The sequence below is a fragment of the Aquarana catesbeiana genome, linkage group LG09 (genome assembly GCF_042186555.1).
Source record: "Aquarana catesbeiana isolate 2022-GZ linkage group LG09, ASM4218655v1, whole genome shotgun sequence".
NCBI classification, from domain to species: Eukaryota; Metazoa; Chordata; class Amphibia; order Anura; family Ranidae; genus Aquarana; species Aquarana catesbeiana.
The window spans coordinates 168,086,809-168,102,900 of record NC_133332.1 but is presented as its reverse complement, the minus strand read 5'-3'; the positions used below and the strand labels follow the sequence as shown (position 1 = coordinate 168,102,900).

The 16,092-nt window shown below is 39.6% G+C and overlaps 1 protein-coding gene across 2 annotated transcripts in view; it reads left to right on the top strand.

The window, feature by feature from the left end:
• COL4A5 (collagen type IV alpha 5 chain) overlaps window positions 1-16,092 on the top strand; it is a 233,341-nt gene that overhangs the window by 45,588 nt on the left and 171,661 nt on the right. For both annotated transcript variants that reach the window (XM_073599381.1, XM_073599380.1), the window contains exon 2: window positions 10,723-10,782. In XM_073599381.1, coding sequence (XP_073455482.1) covers window positions 10,723-10,782 — 60 coding nt within the window. The remainder of the gene's footprint in view (window positions 1-10,722; window positions 10,783-16,092) is intronic.

Below are 16,092 nucleotides of genomic sequence, written 5' to 3'. Positions count from 1 at the left end.
TGAACATCCCCATGTACAATATAGGACTGCTAAATAGCTGCTTAAACCTGAACCCTGATAATTAGGTAAATTGGAAAAATAATACAGGACATGCGAGGTTACCATATTGTTATTGCTATCCTGTCTTAAAGTAATGATGTTGATATAGGTGATCTAGTTCCCAGCCAGGCAGATTCTACACCCCTGAGGAGCTCCACAGCTTCCCTGGCTTGCAGTGTGATGTAACAGAATGTGAATTAAAGCAGCACAATACTACTGAAGGATCCAGATATGACTATTCCAGCAAGGATTGGAGGACTATCAAATGAGTAGCCAATGCATTTCAGGGGTCCAAAATGCCTCTTCATCAGGGCTTGAGATAGAAAACAGTGTATATGGACTATAAATTAGAACCAAAGAGATCAATACTCACCTTTCCAATGGTCCCTTGCCATGTTCTCCTGTGTGCTGGTTTTCAGACATCTTTATTGGCCAGCGCGGGATGAAGTCATTCCTGTGCTTGTGCAGAAACAAATCATTCCTGCACACGTGGATTGGGCAGGCCACTGTAAGCTTAGCTGCAAGCGCAGCTCAGTTTACATTCCAAACGATTGCCAACGGCTTCAGGGAACCATTCATGCATAATGGGACCAATGATAAAGGTAGACTGCAGGAGCAAGGGATAAAGACAGTACCGAAGGAAGGTTAAGGGGCACACATAACAGCTAACCGGAGGTCATATTTAAAGTAGACAGTAGATAAAACAAAAATCACAATTTAATTCAGTTATGTATTCATTAAAGGAGAATTTGCACAAATACAAACTCTTGTCAGATGTTTTTTTGGCACTCAACTGTATGAGCATCAGGTCAAGCTAGTATAGAGTCTAGTCTAAATATATATATATATATATATATATATATATATATATATATATATGATACTGGTACTGTTTAGGTAGGACCATAAAGTAATTGTGCACCCTTTAACACGAGTTGCGAACAACCCCTACTTACGAATGGGGCCCGAATGACGTCACTGCTGGCCGAATCTTCCTCTCTTGAGCCTTTCCTCCGTTCCTGGCTTGGCTGCGGGTCCCCTTCGTCCTCCTGCCTGCCCATCCACAGGCCTGGTATGGTCCGGTGGCCTGCCAGGCCGCTAAAACTGCCCGTCGTGGCCGAGGCCTTGTGCGGCCTACGAAGCCTCCAGGATCCCCGGTCTTTCCTACGCCGCTGCCCCGCGAGGCCTCTGATGGCTGCTTTCACCATTCATCTCCCTGCTGTGCCATACAGTGTACCTCTCTCTGCTGTCTCCTGTCGCTACCGCCATGAAAATAGTGAGAGGGGAGAGCTGTGCTCAGCTGCCCTCCTGGACTCCTGTTTTGGAGGTGACAGGGTCAATAAAGAGAACCTGTCACCTCCAATTGCTATCACACAGGGAATTGTTTCCTCCTGTGTGATAGCAATAAAGTTAAGTGAAAAAAAAATTGATAAAAAAAATAAAAATAAGAAATACAGTAATAATTAAATTAATAAAATAAAAAAAATAATTAAAAAAAGCAAAGAATAAGAAAAATAATATTAAAAATAAGAAAATTATACAAAAATAAAAAAAAGTAAACGACAAGCTACAAATAAATACAAATAAAAAAAAGTGATTAAAAAATAAAAAAATAAAAGAAACAAAACATATTTGAACTAACCATGCCGCCCCTGCCATCCGGTTGCCTTTCTCTGTTGATTTGGGTTTACATCCTGTCTCTGAGACTAGATTTGCACTTAAAAAAGGTACTGTTCCGACTTACAAACAAATTCGACTTAAGAACAAACCTACAGTCCCTATCCTGTTCATAACCCGGGGACCCCCTGTACTGGCTTTGCAGACCTCACTTTCACTCTGGGCACTCCTCAGACTTTACATTGACAGTTATTCCATCTAAGTGACTAAACCAGGATTCGGTAGCGGAGCCTTGAGGTAGCCATGAGAATTCTTGAATGATGAATAGTGTCCTGTAGAAGTCTTTCACAGTGGGTTTTCTCTGTCATTCTTTGGGTGGTCTTACTTCTTCTGTTTAGTTTTAAAGTACTCCAGAATGATACTTGAGATAATAGTCTCTAATGCTTCCTATGTAAAGTAGGCGTTTAATCAAACTTGCTGAGCAGAATCTAATTTAAAGCTGTGGAATCTGCAAATCACTGTAGTAGTGGTCGCTACTACAGTGATAGAAGCAGTCTTTTTGGTCCAGTGCTGAGCAGCTACTCCTTTGGATAGTAACAACAGGAGGTCACTTGATCAGCACGGCCTCCATTCATAGAACGCTTTGTTTTTTGGATATGGTGAAAAAGCAGACTGGTGATGTCACAACCTTTACCTCATCCAATCAGAGACCACTTTGTATTCATAAAAAATACAAGGTGTTATGTGAAAGATGGGGATGTGATAAGAGTGACCCTCTGTGGTTACTAGGCTTAAGGATAGCAGCTTGGCACTGGACTCGGAAGGCTGCTGTATCATTGTTATTGTAGTAGATTTGCAGCTTCCACAGTGATTGTTCAGTTATGAGATACTTACATTGGTCCAAGCTGGACCAATGTAACTATGCAATAAAATGTATACCTAAACTTCAATTTTTATATCATTTTAACAAGTTCGCTTTGTGTAAATATAATTGTGGTGCATAAATCTGGTAGCTTGACATACAGGTGGTCCTCGGATTACGAACAAGTTAGGGACTGTAGGTTTGTTCTTACGTCAAATTTGTTTGTAAGTTGGAAGAGTACATTTCTTAGGTGTCCGTTTATGAAGCAGTGATCAGTGGTGATCCCCAGGATCGCCGCTGATCACAGTCCATAAACAGTTTATGAAACAGTGATAATCAGGGGAGAAGTGTTTGAACTTGTTCTCCCGCCGATTATCTCTACACATGGAGAATCCTCATTGACTGACACAGTAACGGACAGTTTATGAAGCTGCGATCTAACTGCTTCACTGGCGATCTGTGTCAGAATTCACACGCCCTGATTCACCAGTTCAGAGGTGGTGAATCGAGGAGTGAAGAGGAAATCTCGGGGGATCTGAGGGGGAAGGAGGAAAATTTTTAACTTCCTTCTACCTCGTTCAGACCCCCCCCCCAACACTGTAACCATGTCCCCCTGTCATATTTATGTGTATACATATATATACATATATATATAATGTGTGTGTATATACATGTATATATAATGTGTGTGTGTGTATACATATGTAGATAATGTAGGGGGACTCGTTATTTTATTAACATTAATCCATGCCATCTGTCAGTGTATTGAGCGGTGATAATTTATCACTGCTTAATAAACTGACATCTTGGTGTTTCTGTGAATTTCTGGTGCTGTAATCTCGCAAAGTCTCACGAGATTCCAGTATCAGGGGACGTTCTCTGCTGTTTGAAGCATTTGTAGATCGCTTCACTCCTCCCAAGGTGAAGCGATCTACACCGCTTCATAAACTGGCACACAGAGGAGAAAGACCTCCACTGTGAATGCCAGAGAACGAAGCATAGAATAGATTTCACTGCTTCATAAACGGACACCTAAGTGTAACTCAAGCCTGTGCAGTGATGTGACTCTGTCAGGTAAGCTGTACAGGGCCCTGTGATTTCTAACGGCAGCCCTGTTTGTATCTGACATCAACTGCCTGAAGTTGCCTAAAATGGCCCTTGTGAAGTGACAGACAGGTGCACAGCTCTGCACAATTGTGCTAGCCCCCTGGTTTATTGATGGAAAATAAAGGTTGTAGCTGGCCCCCTGGAATTTACTGGACCAAAGGCTACTGTCTAGATTATTGTGTGGTTGATCCAGTTCTGATATGTGGAGTAATCCACTACATGTTGTGTCCATTAACCTTCACGATTTGCAGACTTTGCGAGTCTCTGTGATTCACCATGAACCCATGGAGGTTGCAAACTCGAACCTCTTTCTGCTCATACAATTTACTTTGCTTTCTGTTTGAAAGAAAAACCCTGTCATTTTTTTGCCATGGGGGAATTCTCCCATATCACCAGAAATAGTGTCATCATTGGAAGATTTCCCCCCCTCTATTATATTTCTGGGGACAACCCAAAATGTAGGATTTTCTTTTACTTAGATTTTCACTGCATTTTGTGCCCCCAACCCCCCCCCCCCCCCCCCCCCCCCATTAGGGAGATTCACCCTCTCTATTTGTGCTGTTTATCATTATCACTGAAAATCAAATAGTTTTTCTAATCCATCCCCACTGTGTCCAAAACTAAAATAAAAAGTTTTTATTGGTCTGCATGGCTGTCATCCCAGAAGGGAGCCTCTTCTAAAGATGATGCACAAGAAAGCCTACAAACAGTCTTCTGAAGACAAGCAGACAAAGGACATGGATTACTGGAACCATGTCCTGTGGTCTGATGAGACCAAGATAAACTTATTTGGTTCAGATGGTTTCAAGCGTCTGTGGCGGAAACCAGTTAAGGAGTACAAAGACAAGTGTGTCTTACCTACAGTCAAGCATGGTGGTGGGAGTGTCATGGTCTGGGGCTGCATGAGTGCTGTCGACACTGGGGAGCTACTGTTCATTAAGGGAACCATGAATGCCAACATGTACTGTGACATACTGAAGCAGAGCATGATCCTCTCCCTTTGGAGACTGGACCACAGGGCAGTATTCCAACATGTTAACGACCCCCAAACACACCTCCAAGACAACCACTGCCTCGCTAAAGAAGCTGAGGGTAAAGGTGATGTACTGGCCAAGCATGTCTCCAGACCTAAATCCTATTGAGCATCTGTGGGGCATCCTCAAACAGAAGGTGGAGGAGCGCAAGGTCTCTAACATCCACCAGCTCCGTGATTTTGTTATGGAGGAGTGGAAGAGGACTCCAATGGCAACCTGTGAAGCTTTGGTGAACTCCATGCCCAGAGGATTAAGGCAGTGCTGGAAAATAATGGTGGCCGCACAAAATATTGACACTTTGGGCCCAATTTGGACATTTTCACTTAGGGGTGAATTCACTTTTGTTACCAGCGGTTTAGACATTAATGGCTGTGTGTTGAGTTATTTTGAGGGGAGAGCAAATTTACACTGTTATACAAGCTGTACACTCACTACTTTACATTGTGGCAAGGTGTCATTTCTTCAGCGTTGTCACATGAAAAGATATAATAAAATATTTACAAAAATGTGAGGGGTGTACTCACTTTTTTTGAGATACTGTAGCTAGTGAAGATGATAAGGTTGGACATAGCATTAATAGGCACAACCTACTAGGTATTCCCATTAGAGCTGCAATAGGTTTTGGTATATTTATTTGATATCTTCCTGTGCTGTCTGCTGCTTATTGTTCCCAGCTCACTCAGTAGGCTACAGAACACCTCTTTTTTTCTTCTCAGCAACTTAGATTGGAGGTGTTCTGTAGTCCTCATAGAGAGCTAGAAACAACTGATATGAGCGCAGCAGAGGTAAAGAGCAAATTAAGTTATTGGCTCGTAAGATTTGTTTAGTCCTGTCCAGTGACAACACCGCTGAGTAGACATACTCACGCTAGGGCTGAAAGTCTTCCATGCAGGATCACCAGGTTAAAATAAATCCTAAATAGGCAAATTATTGCAATGGCTACATCTAAAGACGGTAAGCTGCAGTATGTCATATTTTATGTAGCAGGAATTGATGCCTATTTCAGGGGCCTTCGGGTTCTAGAAAAAAAACAAAAAACAGATTTATTCAAAACTGAATATTTACACAATCATTTCCTTTGTTTACACATAGTCGCCATTAGGTGAAATAAAGAGATTTGCAGCATTATCATGGCAACTTATAGTTAGAGAAATATCAAGTGTACATAACCTGATATATATATATATATATATATATATATATATATATATATATATATATATATATATATATATATATATATATATATATATGTATATATATGTATATATGATATAAGAGAACTGCAATGTTCCGCCTGACAAGAGTTATTCTTTAAGAAACGGTGCAATGGTATAACAATGATAATAAATGAATACATAGCATATTCAATAACTGTAAGGCATTCATAGTTTTAATTCCTTAAGATCCCATTCACACTGTTGCACTGCAGTAACATGCGTTGCGCACATTGGTGCCATGCAGTGTCATTCATTCAAAATGGCTCCCCAACACATCTTCTCAAAGCACTTGTGTTGCAGAGCAGAAAAAATTACATTCATGCTTTGATGTGCATTGTGCTGCCAAAAAGACTGAATGAATATTTATTTTCTGCATTTTGGTGTTTTTAAATAAATAGGCTGCTTTAATGCAAAATATGTTAATGCACATACGCTTATACAGTGCAACAGTGTGAACCCAAATTAATAGATCAAAATAACCTGAATTTTCATAACTGGTGTAAAAGACACCTATACTGTTTACATATGTGTATGCAAACAATATGCAGTATTTTTGTGTTGTGCAAGATTAGAAGATAATGTGTGCCCTCTAGTGTTTGCTTGTGTTATTGCAGGTATCTGTACTTCATTAAATAAATTAGCTTCTTCAGCCTATCAGCATGTTATATTGTAAAAAATAACTTAAAGTTAAGGAATATTTACATGTAACCAACTGCAGATATAAGTCTGACTTTCAAATTCAAAGTGATAGTGATTCTGAGTCAGTAATCACCAAGAAATAACAGCATTATGGGTAGGAATACTCTTTGGTTACCCCCAACTTAGGCTAAGAAAACACTTTTTATTTATATGTAGACTTTACTGAGTCAAATAATGTGTGCTGAGTGTTTATAATCACAACAGTATTTGTGTAGTTGTCTGTATCTTAAAGTGTATATAAAGGCATAGAGCCCTTTTTAAATTTTGCATAAAGCAGGTAAGAATTAGACCTTCTGCTAAATTATTTATGGAGATTCACCTCTCTATAGATCCTGGGAAACATTGTCACCGAGACAGACCATAGGGGAAAATTCTGTTTTTTAGAGTTTAGAGAGCAAGGGGTGAGGGGAGGTTGCCAAGACACCCGAGTCATTTCTGCTTACCCCCACTATAAAAGATGGAGCCCTCGAATACCCACACATGTGAGGTCCACTATCTCCTCTGTCATAGCATTGCTGAGCTCAAAGCTACTGGGACAGGGGATAGAGAGCATGTGCAAGGGGGGTTTACATCCACTGGGAATGTCCTATCATCCTCTTAGCAACAAGGCAGGATGGGATGATGCCATTTTTAGGAGTTTTTCGGCCAGGCTTAGGGAAGTATGTATAGCCCTGCACCTATAGCCAGGGGATAATTCAACTTTAATCAAAGCTGCTCAGTATGTTTTATTAGTAAAGGTGAACCAACCTTTTAATTATGTTGCTAAACAAACAGCCAAGGATTCCCTTCATCTATATCAGATCCCTATCCCCAAGTGACTCGGGGCCAGGGTTTGGTATAGATGTTAAGGGTGCCCCCAAAATCAGTACCAGACAATTATCCTGGCATGTAGCCTGGCTGTCCATGAAAGGGTGGGCAGCATGTGTCCTCTCCATGAAGCATACCAGGCCACATGCACGCAACATGGGGAGGATACCTTGCCAGCTTGGTTAAGATGTCACATGGGGGGCAGTATCTGGGGCCCCCTTATTTTTAAAGGAGGCTTTTTGATTCTGATAAAGATTCTCACCTGCAGACACATCAACAGTAAGCTGTTGAGTGCATGGGGCATGCAGTTGCCAGGCAGCTTTCTCAGATGGATGTGGGAGGGGGGCATGCTTTTTTTCTTGTTTTTTGCATAGAGTTCCCCCATTAAAACCTATAGCAGGCCTGAGGAATCTTTTAATTCCCCTTTTTTTTAAATTCACCTGTCAGATGGGAATCCACAACCTAACAAGCCACATAGGTTTTCGTACTGAGTCTGTAAATGCTACTTTCCTCTACAAGGGCCCTTAGCTGCCTACATCCACCACTACTCATAGCAAACTATGACAGTCTATCTATCTGATGCATTTTAACCTGTGTAAAAATGTAAGCAAATAAAGTGATTGATTAGTATAAACAACTCCATCAGTCTTCACGCCAGTGTTCAAAAATCACAAATTATGTCATTTAGAGCTTTTGAAAGTAAGCGTTTTAAAATGAGCTGTCTTGCTGTGTAGGAATAAATGCCTGAGGTCAGAAACATATCTTATTGATGGCAGAATCTTGTGGTGTGACTTCCTCACCATGCCACAGCCTGCAATGGCTTTTGTTCTTTTTTGAATTGTGAACATCTACACATACATTGTATTACCAAAAGTATTGGCACACCTGCCTTCACACGCACATGAACTTTAATGGCATCCCAGTCTTAGTCCTAGGGTTTAATATTGAGTTGGCCCACCCTTTGCAGATATAACAGCTTCAACTCTTCTGGGAATGCTGTCTACAAGGTTTAGGAGTGTGTCTATGGGAATGTTTGATCATTCTTCCATTTGTGAGGTCAGACACTGATGTTGGAGAGAAGGCCTGACTCACAGTCTCTGCTCTATTGCATTCCAAAGGTGTTCTATTGGGTTGAGGTCAGGACTCTGTGCAGGCAAGTTAAGTTCCCCCTGCCCCAAACTTGCTCATCCATGTCTTTATGGACTTTGCTTTGTGTACTGGTCCAAATCATTGGGTGGAGGGGGGATTATGGAGTGGGTTATTTTCCAGGGGTTGAGATTGGACTTTGTGGGAACAGTTTGGGGATGGCCCCTTCCTGTTCCAACATGACTGCGGATCAGTGCACAAAGCAAGGTTCATAAAGACATGGATGAGTGAGCTTGGGGTGGAGGAACTTGACTGGCCTGCACAGAGTCCTGACCTCAACCTGATAGAACACCTTTGAGATGAATTAGATTGGAGGCTGTGAGCCAGGCCTTCTCATCCACATCAGTGCCTGACCTCACAAATGCGCTTCTGGAAGAATGATCAAACATTCCCATAGACACACTCCTAAACCTTGTGGACAGCCTTCCCAGAAGAATTAAAGCTGTTATAGCTGCAAAGCAGGGTGGATAAAAATTGATGATTTAAAAAAATAATAAATAAAAAAATCAGATTTTTAAAAATTTAAATCAGATTTTTTTTATTTAAGTTAGTTTTTTTGGATTTTAATCAAATTTATTTTGTTAAAATGCTTTTTGGAATAGGTTGCAGTGTAAAAAAAATGCAGCCATTTATAGTTACATATAGAAACCAGCGGAAGGTCTGTTTTTCCCAATTTAGTTCTGAGTGGTTACTGTGGAATGCTGCGGGCTGTTTATATTATCACTGGTCTGTGACAATGTGAATGGTTGTGGTGAGCATGGTCAGTAAGTTAAAGTGTAACTCCAGACACATTAGTTCCATTAGTTAAAGTGTAACTCCAGACACATTAGTTCCATTAGTTAAAGTGTAACTCCAGACACATTAGTTCCACCCCACACCCCCCAACTCTATTTAAAAGAAAACAATCTTTGGCTGGGTTCTATTTTATGTAGCTGGCTCTTTTGATATTGCTTCTGGCCTTCTAGCTGATCATCATTGCTGAGGGTGGCAATAATCTGCCAAAGCAAGAAACTACAGTTTGCTTCCATGGATAACCTTTTTTAAGCTTGCACTATTTATAATATTGATTGATTATCATCAATTTTTCAACAGTCTGGTGACAAAAATGCTCTATAAAAAGGTAATTATGGTTACAAATCTCCAGCGTGCATTAATAAGGAGACGGATACGTTTGTGGTGCTGAGCTTAAGGTCATGTGAAATTTCAGCATTGCTAGTTCAATGGGTAGTCTGGATTTTCTGACGCGCCTCTGCCTGTGGCTCCATTGTAACTTCTTGCTCAGAGATTAGCACAACTGCTGAATAAGCACTTCTGCCAGCTTTGAAGATTATAGTGCTAATCAATTGACATATTCAGTTGACTGCAGCCTACACTGAGGTTAAAGCACATTTCTAAGCTGTACCAGTAACCTGGAACTTATTACACCATACATATGACTCTTCTCTATTTAAAAGCTTGATTTACGAAAGTCATCTGCCTATAAAGATGGTCATGTATGTGAGCAGCGGAAGGTTTGGAAACAGCCTGATGCTCATTTTTCCCCAATTACCTGTTTTTTATCTGGTTAGGTGGTCTTGCCATTAGTGATTATTAGACCTTGTTGCACATAAATCTGTTCCCAGAAGAGACTGACAGAAATTGGAATGCATTTGAAAGTTTGCCACACACAGTTAGATCTGTTAGTCTCCATTAGATTTACCAAGAACTATAAAGTATGAGGGTCTCTAATGAGTTGTATAAGCAGGCCTTCACACCTAATAGTTGCGATTTAACCTAAAATAGGTTATATAGAAACTGACTTCTGTTCCTCTCAACTAGACAATCTTTTTCTCTCTCTCTCTCTCTGTCTTCTGTTGGTGTCAGTGCCTTTATTTTTGACATTTCATACCCAGCTTTATGTAAGGCACTGGCTACCGAAATCTAAATTCATATCAAAATACTGTCCAAAGGGAACACTATGATCCACAATTTAGGCCTAAAAATACACATATGGTCTAGCCCTAGTACATACCTTTATTTTTTAAATATATGAATGTATGTATATGTACTATGACATCACTGCACAAAATCTTGACAATTTTCTACAACATTTATAGTAGATTAAGAACAGAAAACTCAAACATAATAATGTAACCAAAACAGTTTTATTTATAGACCTTACAATCTAATATTCTGTCTTTTTTCCCCACAGGCATGTCAGGGTTGTTCATCGTCATCAAAATGTGACTGCAGTGGCGTTAAAGGAGACAAGGTAAAAGTGCCTCCAGAAACATTTTTGCAAAATCAGTAACTTTTTAATGTAATAGAACTGCAAAACTTGTCACAAATACTATCAGATAAATAAAGTTTAATCCCAGCTTCAGACAAATGTGTTCTGGCTTTGAATACAGAGGGAATGGTTAGAACTTCTGTAAGGTTTTAACTGTTGCCCTTATGCCCATTGAAGATATTTTCCTGTCAGATTTTAAATGCTGACGGTGTCCTTCCTATTCTGACGACATCTGTCACCTAGACAGGAAGTGGAGGGAAATCTCCCCGATGGACTCAAACAATAAATTCCTGAAAAAAGTTAAATCTACCTCAGATTTTTTAGAAATGATTTGTTGTGACTTGTTGAGGAATTTGCCCCTCACTTCCTCACGTTGTCTGACAGCTGTTGAAAATAGGAACAATTTTTGTCACTTCCTGTTATGTCTGAAACCTGTCAAGTAGACAGAAAATGAGTAGGAATCTCACAAATGGGGAAAGAGACGGCAAAGTTGACAGAGGTCCTAAGCCTTATCCAATCCATCGTCCACCAAAAAAATGCTGTGTTTTAAAGACAGATATATTGCTTTTTTTGTAAGGCAAACTTTCTGTATACATTTACAGTTTAATTAAATGGTCCTCTGTCTAACTGGACAGAGCCTGAGGATTTTCTAGTGGCCACATAGCTTGGTAATAGGTAAAGACAATTCCATAGCTTCATACAAATTAGAACCCAATTTCACTTTAAAAAACATTATTACTTTCAGTTTTATTTATTATCAATTCATTTTTTGAATTTTTATTTTATGTTATTTTGTAATTTAAAGTGTATGTATAGCCATTCTTTTAGACAGAGTAGGGAACAGTTACATTCCCTATCAAATTACATTTTTGCTGTGTCCCATTGCGGAGGTGTTTCTTTGCTTCGTGTTCTAGAGATACAACAGGAAGTGAGAGGAAATCTCTTCAGTGCGAAGGGTACTCCTCTCTTAGACATCTACCATCATCGGGATCTACCATTGCGGATGTGATTTCAACATTGCAGGCTTTTTGGCTGTCATCCTGATCCTGGCTTCACTATCTAAAGCAGATGGGAGTTTAGACTTAAAAAAAATCAGCAGCGGCAGCTCATGTCCATCCCCACAGGCTCATTTTTATGTGCCCTATCATACCATTATCTCTAACCAGATCATTCGGCCAGTGTTACTAGTCTGAACTCTCTTGTGAAAAACTGACATTTGATTGTAGATCCATGTCACCAAAGCCTCTGCCAAAGCCAGCCATTCCAGACTTCCCCCTCATTATGTCCTATTCTCGGAAAACATAGAAAAGTAAGACAGCACACAGCTTCTAACCACATTGTAAAGCATTATTGAACAACTGGCAGAGTTGTCCCCCTCCTCTGGTGCAATTTGCTCCCTACTGGTTCTTAATCATTAAATTTATGAATAAACTCTAGTAGAGCTCAGAGAGTAAAGTGTTGGAGGACAGGAATGGGTAGAGTGTGTCTGCCACTTTTTCAATGTTTGGAATATGAGGTTGGAAATAGTGTGGGGTCTTAGATTTGTACATCTGATATTTTATATAGGCTGACATTAAAGAGGGCTGTCAGGTTGTTTATTGACGATATGCCATAGGTTAGTATTCTATTGCTGCTGGGCAGAAAAGAAGTGATTTATTTTCCAGCAGAACCTAATACTAACATTTCTCACACCTCAAGAAAACATTATATGACAAAAGGTTCCTACAGACTTTTTGGATTCCTATGCTTAATACAGAACTTTAGCCAACCTGCAGAATTCAGTTCTGTTGAGTCACTTTATTGATTCTCATTACCTCCATACAGCCATGCCATACTTCTTAGCTGCCAGTGACCAAAGGACACTGGAAACTGAAAAAAATTAAATTAGAAACAGCAGGATTATCTGTCTCTTTACAGAACAGATAAAACAGTTCATATATATAAATTTCAAATAGAAATGTATTTTCTTGCTGAAGTTCGGCTTTGAGGTCCCCCACTTTTGTTGCAGAATACTTGAAAACATTCTGAAAGCATGTTCACAAATGTTATTGTTTGGCATAATATCATCGGTATATTGTGTGATTATTGGGTGTTAAATATTTATTATTATTATTACTTAAGTTACTTATATAGCACCATCAATTTACACAGCGCTTTACATATACATTGTACATTCACATCAGTCCCTACCCTCAAGGAGCTTACAATCTAAGGTCCCTAACTCACATTCACATACTAGATCTTAAATTATTTTTCTTTTTAAGGCTAACAAATTTCATTTTTAAATATGCCCCTTTACATTGAGAATATGTGTAAAAATGTCCCTTAACATTAGTGGTCAGTAGAGAAATGCCCCCTTACGTTGGTAGTCAGTAGAGAAATACCCCCTTACATTGGTGTTCAGTAGAGAAATGTCCCCTTACATTGGTGTTCAGTAAAGAAATACCCCCTTACATTGGTGTTTAGTAGAGAAATACCCCCTTACATTGGTGTTCAGTAGAGAAATGTCCCCTTACATTGGTGTTCAGTAAAGAAACACCCCCTTACATTGGTGTTTAGTAGAGAAATACCCCCTTACATTGGTGTTCAGTAAAGAAATACCCCCCTACATTGGTGTTCAGTAGAGAAATGCCCCCCTACATTGGTGTTCAGTAGAGAAATGCCCCCTTACATTGGTGTTCAGTAGAGAAATGCCCCCTTACATCGGTGTTCAGTAGAGAAATACCCCCTTACATTGGTGTTCAGTAAAGAAATACCCCCTTACATTGGTGTTCAGTAAAGAAATACCCCCTTACATTGGTGTTCTGTAAAGAAATACCCCCTTACATTGGTGTTCTGTAAAGAAATACCCCCTTACATTGGTGTTCTGTAAAGAAATACCCCTTTACATTGGTGTTTAGTAGAGAAATCCCCCCTTACATTGGTGTTCAGTAGAGAAATAACCCACTACATTGGTGTTCAGTAGAGAAATAACCCCCTACATTGGTGTTCAGTGGATAAGTGCTTACCTACATTGGTGATTGGTAGAGAGGAAGCCATGTAAATTGGTGATCAATGTGAGAATTACCCCTTAGATAGATGGTCAGAGGGAGAAGGGCCCCTTACATTTGTGGGCAGTGGAAAGAATGCTTCACTACATTAATAGTCAGAAGAGAAAAGTACCTTTACCATGATGATAAGTGGGAGTGTTCTCCTACTGGATTAATGGGTTGATGTAGGAGCTAGACACCATCAGGTATAAAATCAAACCACCTAACTAGTGTGGAAAACCCTTCGAAAAGTGATATTCAACTGATTGTAGCTCTCTTAAAGTTGTGTTTCTTTTCATTATGAACTGGGATTCCTTTCTGCATGCGTCTGTAATGGTGTAATAGTACATTAGAGAACATTTAGATATTATTTATCTAGAATTATTAGAAGTTTGTTTATGCCATTGATTTGTTGAGACAAGTGGCATGCTTTCAGTATTGCTAATAATAAATGTATCCCTAGGCAGGTATTATTTGAGAAAATAAAAAACTCTGCAAGTATAAGCAAAACATAGCATTATTCACCTAATTGCTAAAGGGAATTATAAAAAAAAAAAAAAAAAAAAAAAAAAAACATTCTTATGTTTCATAAGGTGTTTGTACTTTGAGCAGTCATCAAAGTTAGCAGGAAAAAGTGATGTAGACGGTGGTGTTGGCCTTGGCATGGAAACTCATCTTCTGAGTATGAAGTGTGCCAGCAGTATTGTTTCTGGTTCCTGTTAACGTTGTATGTGTCAAGTTCTGCATTTCGCTATAAAGCAGCATGCTATGTAGCTCAGTAGATTAAATGAAATGGTTGTCGATCCTATCTAGGAGGCAGCCATTTTAAGTGCCTAACCACTTTAGGATCACACTCTCCTCATTCCCTCTTGCATTAGATTTTTTGATTCTGAAATGTTGATTCTACAGCAATCAACTTTAATTTTAGAGGTGTTACTTAAAAGTTTAGGGTGTTTATACAGAAATTCTCTGGTTAAAAGTGGTAAACTTGCCTGGAAATTAACATTTGCATGGCCAGCATGATTTCTCTCTTATGGCATGGGGGACCACAAATTGGGAACAGACCTGGATGTAGAAGCCATAGGCATTTCAGAAGTAGTCCTTTGAACATTTTAGGGGCATGTCACACTGCTAACATTTTAGCAAAGATGTGTAGCAGCTCTCTTCTTATCTTCTCTGGTGATTTTTAGCTGCTACAGAGTTGCTGTTGTAACTAGCTACAATGCTTTTTTAAAGCGGAACTACATTGCATCTGAGCCCAACAACCCAAAAACGCTATTTAATTCATTTTTAATATTCAAAGCAAACTTATCTATCCATGTCGCCATGCTTTATTTTGTTGAGAAAACACTTTGAAAAACACCCCCTTGCATTTCTGGCCGTGGCTATTTTGAGTAACAATGCAGCATTTACTTCCTGTAATCCATCTGCCCTTAGCTCAGGCATGCACACAGGAGGGTGTGCTTAGCTCAGAATACCCCTCCCCCTCCTGAAGACTTCTGAGATGTGTGACATCATTTGCCTAGGCCTGGAAACCAGGAAGTAACTGAAGAAATTAAAAAACAAAAAAAAGTTTCAAACAAGCAAATATGATATCCTTTTCTATTTACTAATGATGGCAACATAAGCATTAAAAATAGTGATTGTTCACTGAGATAGTGACGTTCCACTTTCCACTGAGATAGTGACGTTCCACTTCCCTAGCAACACAAATGCAATGAGAGTGATTCAGTAGCTGCTATATATCTCTGCTACAAAATCATTTGTGTGACATAAGCCATGGATCTTTTTATCAGCAGTCTGTATAATTTACTTACTATCCTTGATTCACAGACTAGGCAGTGTGGTTTTCTTAAAGTGACATTGTCACAGCGAAGTATTGGGGATGCCACTGCAGACCTCCTCCTGGAAGATGTCTGATTCTGCCTGACTTTGGTATGTGTCAATCACAGTCCTGAAACAAGCATTCTGTGAATGAGTGTCAGGAAAATGTCAGAACTGCTGATCTATATTCTTGTTGTGGGTTAGATAGCTTTAAAGTCAAAGTCTCTGAATGACAACTAGGGAACTAGCATTCAGTTTTGTAATGGCAACCTCCATCAATTTCTCACGACATTCTCATGACTTTAAAGTAGAATTTAAGATCTCAATCACACAGACATATTTAAGCGCTCACCCATGTGAGGAGTGTGTTTTGCCTGCCTGTGATGCACAGGTGTTCCATGCATCCACTTACAGGAAGTCCCATTCATGTCAATTGGGA